This window comes from Berghia stephanieae, chromosome 8, assembly GCF_034508935.2.
Source record: "Berghia stephanieae isolate SIO BIC M18660-M18661 chromosome 8, UCSD_Bste_1.3, whole genome shotgun sequence".
NCBI lineage: Eukaryota > Metazoa > Mollusca > Gastropoda > Nudibranchia > Aeolidiidae > Berghia > Berghia stephanieae.
In genome coordinates, this window is record NC_088367.1 from 44,601,500 (window position 1) to 44,611,499 (window position 10,000).

General features: G+C 35.8%; 1 protein-coding gene across 2 annotated transcripts in view; it reads left to right on the forward strand.

Moving 5' to 3' along the window:
- Positions 1–10,000, forward strand: part of LOC144978746 (myosin light chain kinase 3-like) — a 72,243-nt gene that overhangs the window by 45,869 nt on the left and 16,374 nt on the right. For both annotated transcript variants that reach the window (XM_078925180.1, XM_078925179.1), the window contains exon 4: positions 5,170–5,260. In XM_078925180.1, coding sequence (XP_078781306.1) covers positions 5,170–5,260 — 91 coding nt within the window. The remainder of the gene's footprint in view (positions 1–5,169; positions 5,261–10,000) is intronic.

Consider the following 10,000-nt stretch of genomic DNA (forward strand, 5'->3'; position numbering starts at 1 on the left):
GTATGCTCCGGTGTATGGGGTGAATTTTTAATTCAGAAAAGTGAGTGGAGCAGGCACTTATGTTGGTAACAACAAGATATGAAGTGAATAGAAAAGTGCCAGAAGACAATAGAGAATAAAAATCTATCTATAGCGGTAGTTTATGCTATGCGTTTAGTTAAACACTCAGCCAGCCGTATATAACGTACCGATTTATAGTCTACTATAATAGGTAACCTTGGAGGCGTTAAATGGATGTTCGAAGATTGACGTTCACTCAAGCACTTTGTTAGTTATATTTTACATCCGCGTTTGTGGATTATTTCTCACTGAAACTGTAGTTACAGACTATTAAAAAGTTCATGGTTTAACATAGTTTTGCGTGTTCGTCGTTATACTTCCGGATGGCAATTTTAGGCTTCTTAGCCAAGCGCATACTACTAAAAGATAGTCTGAGAGTGACGTCACTCAGGGCTTTGGGATTGCTTTTTTGCCATCCGCTTTATGAGTAATTCTCATTAAACTGTATTAACCAGACTACAATTACATGTAAAAGTTTTTTTTTCCTTCTTTGAGGAAATTTTTGTCTAAATCAAAGCCTATCTCCACTGAGTAAAAATGTTTTGAATTGAAAATCCATCAGTAAATAAACAAGTTATGCAGTTTCAAAGTGTCATTTATTGGATGACCCCAAAGAGTGAAAAAAAAACGCGAAAATATGGCTTTTTGTTTTTTTCTCCCTTTGATTGTATCTTCGTAATAAGTGGATTAAAAATGAACATGAAGACAATAGATGTGTTTTGTAAAATACGATAGAATTGTACAGCCAAAAGAAGAAAGTTCATGTATTGTACCTTGTCAGCTAACAAAACCAATCCACGCCCGGATTTTTTAGAAATATTTACTCATAGAGTAAAATATTATTCTAAACGGTTTAATGGTAATCCCTCGCAACGAGTTTTGTGTCGACCTTGACATAAACTAAAATGACCTTTTTTCTAACTATGTGCCAACTTTCACTCATATTTATCGATAAACAGCGTCGTAATTAATTTTTTAAAATAGCATTTTCGAAACGGCTTCGTCCCATATTTTGACGCGAATTTGGGCACTTCGTTAGCGAAAAAGAGGCCCAAAGATTTGTGCGGGATAGCAAAGAGTGTGTAGGGTAACGTAGTTACCAAGAGCTCTCACTTCTCTTAACCGCAATGCTATTGTCGCGTGCCAGGCGAGACAGCGAGGTGGGTGTGCTCTGCGTGTATCATGCGCGCTAGGCTTCTCATCTCATGTAGTTCCATATCTGAAGCAGACGTCGGAGGTCATCTTCCGCCAAGCTGATCTATCTCTTGCCAATTCTATTAAAGCAGCGCCACCTTTCTCAGCTTCACCTGTCCAAGTTCTTATCCCTTTCAAATACGTTATTCTTTGTCTTCCTCTTATTCTTTTTCCATTCATCTTTCCAGTCAAGGCGAGTATTTCCAAACCAGGGTGGCGATAATGTGTCCTAAAAATTCCATTTGGCGTTTGATGATTTTTGTTATCAGTGATCTTTTTCTGTTTGCCATTTCTAAAATTTCTTCGTTTCTTTTCCTTTCCATCCATGACACCCTCATCATTCTTCTGTAAAACCACATTTCCACTGCCTCCAGTCTTTTAACCATGGTCTTGTTTATGGTCCAGCTCTCACAACCATATAGCAGCACAGACAGTACATAGCAATCCAGGACTTTGATTTTTGTTTTCATGCTAATATTCCTTTTTTTCATAATTGTATGCAGCTGGTTGAATGCATTCTTCGCCATAAGTATTCTTTTCTTTATTTCACAATCTGATTTTCCATTGGATGTTACATTGAAGCCTAAATATTTGAAACATTCAACTTGTTGTATTGTTTGTCCTCTGCTTGTTATTACACAGGCTGGTGGGTTATTATTTTTAGATACCGTCATACATTCTGCTTTAGATATATTCAGTTCCAGTCCCATATTTTCACTACTCCTGACTACAACATCCAGTAATTCTTGTAGTTCATGTTCAGATTCTGCCAGTAGAACCGTATCATCTGCATACCTCAGATTTGTTACATTCTTTCCTCCAATACACACCCCCTTCTTATGTTCAATATCTCTTAATATCATTTCACTATAAAGGTTGAATAAATCTGGAGACAAAACACACCCCTGCCTAACTCCTCTTCTAATAGGTGTAAAACTGCTTAGTTCGTTGTCAACACGCATTGCTGCTTCTTGTTCCCAGTACAAATTCCGTAATATTCTTAAATCTTTACCATCAATGTCCAAGGATGATAGAATTTTGAATAGTTTTTCGTGTTGTACTTTATCAAAGGCTTTTGAATAGTCGATGAAACACATATACAGATCTTTATTTACTTCAATACATCTTTCCATCAGCATTGATAATGTGAATATTCCATTTCTGGTACCCTTGTCCTCAACAAAACCAAATTGCATCTCCCCAATTTCAGGTCGTATTTTATTTCTTATTCTTAGTAAAATTATCTAGGCTTACTGATACAATGAAGAAAATACGCGTAGAAGACTGAAGATGCTTGGCTTCACCAAAAGCGGGAAGTGAGAGCTCTTGGTAACATAACAATCGTTACCTACACGCTCGTTGGGGATAGTCATTGCTACTATAAACGTTCATGGATAAACACAGTTTTGTGTGTTGGTCAGTTATATTTCCTGAACGCAATGTTATGAGCTTATTAGCCAAGCGCATACTATCAATTGTTATTGTTGTTTTGGTTTAAATGTCTATTGTTTTACTCTCAGTGTGTTCTGGCGGTAGTCGATGCGTTGCGTCTAGTTAAAATACTCAGAGCATCTGCCAGCCGGATATAACGGACCGACACGTAGTACTATTTGTAAACCTTGAACGTTTATAGTCTGATTGATAAAATTTAGTGAAAAGTAGTCACCATAATGGCTGTCTAAAATCAATAGATAGAATGCGCTTGGCCAAGGAGTTCACAACATTGCCATCCGGAAGTTTAACGGACCAACACACAAAACTATGTGTAACCATGAACTTTTATAGTCTGGTTAATACAGTTTAGTGAGAACAACTCACAAACGCGGATGGCAAAAACAATAACAAAGGCCTGAGTGACGTCATCTGCATACTATCTATAGCAAAGAGCTGAGTGACGTCAATTTCGTTTCTCCTGTAGGAATGGTGCTCTTTAAAATACAAAGATAACCTTCAGCAGTGAATGGGTGAGGAGCTGAGTCTGTTAGATTAGGCGGAAAGTACAATGCGATAGACTAGCGTCCTATCCAAAGGATAGCAAGCAATTGCTATTGTCTGTTTCACGCAATAGAAACCGGGATAAACTTCATCTCCATGGGCCAATGAATGGCTCTGAAGGACTTCTATAGATTAAAACTATGAAAAATGTACACAATTTGACCAAAAATTATTTTTAAACAAATTAAGAACCAGACTCTGATGCAAGATAAAAATCTGAGAATATTTGAAAAAGTGCCAGAAAACGGAGAAAGAGAAAATAAAGGAACAAGAAATATATCATTCCCCCCCCCCCCCCCCCCTTGCCCCTTTCCTCCCGCCAAAAAAAAAAAAAAAAAAGAAAAAAGAAAGAAATCCGCCTGTCTCGAAATTATTTTTTATTGTTTTTTGTTTTTGTTTGTTTGTTTGATTTTTCTTTCTGCCTTGTCTGACATTGTTTCATACTCACCTTGTCAGAGAATTTGGAAGAAAAAAAAATGTTGTTGAATGTTGCGGCTATGTGGTCTAGTGGTATGACCCTCGCTTTCGGATCGGAAGGTCCTGGGTTCGAGCCCCGCGCTCGGCGCATAGTTGACTCCTTGGAAAAGGCTCTTTACTCACATTCTCTCACCGTACTCAGGTGTAAAATGAGTACCTGACCGTTAACAGCGTTGTCTTTGTCCGAAAAATTGTAACATCGCCTAACAGGCGTCATGTCCCGTCCTACATGTTAAATGTTGCTGTTGACCAGAGTCCCCTTGTAAAGCGCTTTGAGCACATTTAGTGGATATTGCGCTATATAAAAGCTCAATTTCTTTCATTCTTTCATCAATCCATCCAGGTTGTTTGAGAGCGTCCTTGAACACCTGAAGCTTGGAATTTTATAGATAGTATGCGCTTGGCTAAGAAGCTCGTAACATTGCCATCCGGAAGTATAACGGACAAATACACGAAACTGTGTGTATCCATGACCGTTTATAGTTGGGTTAATATAGTTCAGTGAGCATTACTCATAAACGCGGATGGCAAAAAACAATAACAAAGACCTGAGTGACGTCATCTTCGAACTATCTATACGTGACTCACCGTTTCAATCATGTTGTAGTAGTCTTTCAGAGCCCATATAGGCCCATGGAGTCGAAGTTTATCCCCGATTTCTATAGAGTGAAACGGACAATAGCAATTGCCTGCTACCCTTTGGATAGGGCGCTAGTTTGTCGCAAAGTACTTTCCGCCAGATCTAAGAGACCTAGCTACTCATTAAATGCTGGGTAGGTAGAAAGGGGGATCAGAAAAAATATTTCGACTACACCCGGGATCGATCTCGGTCCTTTGCGCGTGAAGTTGTTTGAGAGCGTCCTTGAAAAACTGAATTTTGGAATTTTATAAGTGACTCACCGTTTCAATCTTGGTGTTATGTAGGAATGAACGTGATGAGAAAAAAATGAGTTTTGAGTCAAAATGATCAGAAACAAGAAGATTATTTATGTATTTATTTATTTGTGACCCAACGTCTCAAAACGGTATTATCTCGAGATGGACCAAATGCTAAAAAGCCAAATTATAGTTAAACTGGTCAAACATTCGAATTTTAATATATTTAGCACTCTAAAATATGATATTCATTCTCCTCAATAAAACATACAAACTCAATCCAAGTCTGATATTTCTGTCTACAAATTCAATTTTCAGCATCTTAATCATCTCGACTTAATACTGTTTCCAGACGTTGGGTCACATTTATTTATTTTAAAATTTATTTATATATTTATTTATTTATTTATTTATTTATTTATTTATTTATTTATCTTAACCAATCGACTTAATACTGTTTTCAGACGTTGGGTCACATTTATTTATTTATTTATTTATGTATTTATTTATGTATTTAATTATCCATTTATTTATCTATTTATGTATTTATTTATATATTTATTTCAGCGGAGGATGCTCCATTCGAGGCACGTGACGTGAGAGTAAAGAAAGACAAATGGGTTACTGACGTGTACACTGTCGACTCTCTTCTTGGAAAGTAAGCGGCAGTCATCATCGTCATCATCATCTTCATCATCATCATCATCGTCATCGTCATCGTCGTCGTCGTCGTCATCATCATCATCATCATCATCATCGTCGTCGTCGTCGTCATCATCATTATCATCATCACTATCGTCATCGTCGTCGTCCTCCACCAGTATTATCCTGCTAATCTTCCTCCTCCTCCTCCTCCTCCTCTTCCTCTTTCTCATCATCATTATCATCATCATCATCATCATCATCATCATCATCATCATCATCATCATCATCATCATCTCCGTCGTCGTTGTCGTCGTCGTCTTCATCATCATTATTCTCCTCCTTCTCCTCTTCTTCCCTCTCCTCTCCACCTCCTCCTCCTCTTCATCATCATCATCATCATCATCATCATCATCATCATCATCATCATCATCATCATCATCATCATCATCATCATTATCCTCCTCTTCCTCCTCATCATCATTATCATACCATCATCATTATATAGAATAGAACAATACGAAACAAGAATATAGAGTAAAAAACCCAAACAATCTCAGACTATATTTCCTGCTATCAATTCTATTTTCAGCACTTATATTTATAGTATCCCCATTTTACAAAACACCGTTTCCAACCAAAAGGTCACAAATTGTGATAACATCATGAAAACAATGATGTTATTACACCAGGGTTAAAACCCTGTAAGACACCTGACCTAGATTCCAAACAGATTATGTCTGACGTTCTATAATGGAATATTTCTTCTTTACAGCCATAATATTATTCTAATATTATGATTATTATGATTGATGACAATAATTTAGATCTATCTAGAAAGAAGCATCACAAGGTAACGTACATTGCTGAAAATAACAAGATTTAAATAGCTGATATGATATCTACTAATGGAAAAAATGAAGCAAACATCTAGATATATATTCAGTATTCAACATTATTATTAATAATATTATTCTTATTATTATCATCATCATCATCATCATCATCATCATCATCATCATCATCATCATCATTACCATCATTATTACTATTATTATTATTATTATTATTATTATTATTATTATTATTATTATTATTATTATTATTATTATTATTATTATTATTATTATTATTATTATTATCACCGTCATCATCATCATCATCATCATCATCATCATCATCATCATCATCATCACCATCATCATGATTATTATTATTATGATTGACGACAATACATTGATTACTACAAAATTAAAAAGTCTAATAATTTGTCCGCAAGTGATTGAAATTTTAAAATCCTTATTAATCGCGGAAGCCGTACCAAAATTATATTCTACCCAGTCTGCCTGGATATTATGGGATGTTATTAATGTCTTTTGTTGTTTTTGTTGTTGGCTGAAGGTGGGGTTTGTGCCCAGGCCGTTCCGTGTTTGGTATTTTTTTTTTTTTTTGACGTTGTTAGTTGTTATATCCATTTATTGTTCAGCATTTATTACAGCCCACAGCTTCTAGCAGCTTTAGTATCACAATTCTATTGGTCAACCTTTAACTTTATGGCCAGTTTGGGGAATTGAAAGTGACGACTCATTGGTACCCGGCGGTCTTAAACAACAACGTGGAGCCGTTAACGTCATCGTCCTACATCGTCAATCTACAGTAACAATTACAAAGAAGAAGAACTTTTGAAGTTTCAGAATCGAAACTGACTCTCCGTAATGAAGGATAGCTCAGTTGGTAGAGCACTCGCTTCGCAAGCAATGGGACCGAGATCGATCACGAGTGCAATCAACATTTTTTCTGCCCCCCCCCCCCCCCTGTCCATCCAGCAGTGAATAGGTAGCTGAGTCTGTTAGATTTGGCGGAAAGAGCTTGGCGATAGTCTAGCGTCCTATCCAAAGGATATCAAGTAATTGCTATTGCCCGTTTAACGCTATAGAAACCGGGATAAACTCCTGATCCCTGGACCATTGGCTCTGAAGGACTTTTAAAAAAAAACTAATTATTTCATTGTTTATATTATTTGCTGAAGTAGGGTTTTGAGCCCGAGCTGTTCCGTGTTTGGTATTTTGGTCTTATTCGAAGCTGTAATATATTCAATTTTGATCCATCACTTTTCATATACCACAGCTCCTAGCAGCTTAGTATCACAAAACTATGTGCAACCTTTTACTTTATGGCCAGTTTGGGGAATTGAAAGTGACGACTCATTGGTACCCGGCGGTCTTAAACAACAACGTGGAGCCGATTTACGTCAGCTTCCATTTATTCTACAGTAAAAATTACAATGTTGAAGATCTTTGTAGTTTCAGCAGCGAAACTGACTCTCCGCAATGAAGGGAAGGAGAATTGTAAATTGATTCTTTATTGAGATTAAATTGCAATAAAATAAAAGTTTTAAAGAGACATTCAAGGGGAAATAATCATCAATGTATCTCGAATAGGATTCAATAGTCTGACGTCACTTCCGCCCAGCAACGAGCAGCTTGGACCTAAACAAAGAAAATCTGTACTTTTTATTCTTCATTCTGTCGTGTGATCAGAATGTATAAAATTCAAAATTGATCAGATTTAATGTTTTTCTCCTCTGGATACACTTTTATGCTCGTCAGAGAAGTATTTCATAAGGGCGTCAGCCATTATTCCGATGGTTTAGGACCTATGCGTCATTACGATGGAAGTGACGTCACGACTGTTGAAGCCAATAGGGGTTAAAGGAGATAACGAATCTTGAAATTAAATCTATTTTGATTCTTAGTTCCATAAATGTGATCGACGATTACAATAAAACGTAATTATGTGGAGTGAATCAAATGTCAAAAGGAGATCTTAATAAAGAAACGGTCTGTTATGAGAAAATCTAATTCTTGTCTCTTTGTTAAATGATATTCATTTTCCTCACTAAAACACAAAATCACATTCGTAGTCTCATAGTTATTTATCTATCTGTCTATATAAACCATCTATCTATCTATCTAATCTATCTCTCTCATTTAATACATCTAGTGTTATTGAGTATCTCTTAACAGATAAAGAAATAAGGAAATGATGTTGAGAATCCGATTTAGACAGTTTTGCATCTGGATTCAGTCACGTGATTATCACAAGATAAAACAAGCAAAGCTACAAAGGGATAATTGCTACTCTCTCACCTGCACGGCCAAAATATGACACAACACGTTTTAACATTTTGGCCAGAAAAAAAAAAAAAAACATTTTTCTTCAAAATTCGTTCGATTAGATTGACCTTTTCGACCTGATAACAAAAGTTCAAACCTGAGACCCAAATGAGATATGTTAAATAATCGTTTTGAAATGGTTATATGTCGATGTAAACTGATGCTTAAAATAGGATATGTTGAAGAAAATACGTTCTGTTGTTTCTTGATCGCCAAGAAAGTAAAATTGGCCAAATTGATTATTTTGAATTAAAACAGTTTTTTGTTTGTTTTGATTTTTCATCTTTTTTACTCTTTCATTCCGAGATAAAACCAGATTGTTTAGGGCGTCACGTGTCATCTTTTAACTTTTTCAGCAACTTGATGGTCATTTTAATCGGTGGATATTTCAAAATAATAGTTTTCTGACCAAAATGAAAAAAAAAAGTATTTTGTCACAGATTTTGGCCATGTCATGAGTGGTGTTGTTTGGTTTATCAGGAGGGAACATTGTAGATACGTTTTCAGAAATCAGAACGATAATTGACCTACTTTTGTAAAAACTAAATGTGAATGTAGGTCATAGGGGAACAAAGGAAAATAACTTAAGGTGAAAGGTTAGCTGCTTACGTAGACTGCATCATCAATCAACGTCAGAATGAATGGGCGTGGGCTGTGAAGGGATTTGTACTTTGTGGAAGATGTCTCAGTTTTAAAGCTTATGACAAGTAAAAATTATAGATAGATAGATAGATAGACAGATAGAGATAGATAATAGGTAGATAGAAAGATAGATAAATAGATAGATAGTTGGATGAATAGATAATCTGTTGATACATAAATAGATGGATAGATAAATAGATGGATGGATGGATAATAGATAGATAGCAGATAGACAGATTGACAGATAGAAAGATAGATAGACAGACAGATAGATAGATAGATAGATAGATAGATAGATAGATAGATAGATAGATAGAAAGATAGATAGATAGATAGATAGATAGATAGATAGATAGATGGATGGATGGATGGATGGATGGATGGATGGATGGATGGATGGATAGAGATATATATGGATAGATAGATAGATGGATAGATATTATTTAAAATATTTACCACAATGTTTGGGCAGTCTACATCAATGTTTCAGGCATTACTACATGTCGAGCACTTTTCGTACCATATTTGTTTCAAACACGATTCAATAGATGGATAGTTAGATAGATGGATGGGTGGATGGATAGATAAATAGATAGATAGATAGATAGATAGATAGATGGATGGGTAGGTGGATAGGTAGATAGATAGATAGATAGATGGATGGGTAGGTGGATAGGTAGATAGATAGATAGATAGATAGATAGATAGATAGACAGATGGATGGAGAGATAGATTGATAGATGAATTGGTGGATCGCTGCATAGATAGATAGATAGATAGATGGATGGTTACATAGATAGATGAAAAGGCTACACTTTCATTTCATTTGTTGATGCTCCTATTTTTTTTTTTACCTTAGAAAGCAAACATATTGCTTAGTGCATTGCGCCTAATTATAAGAAAAGAAACATAAAAACATTAAAGAAAGAAAGGAGTCG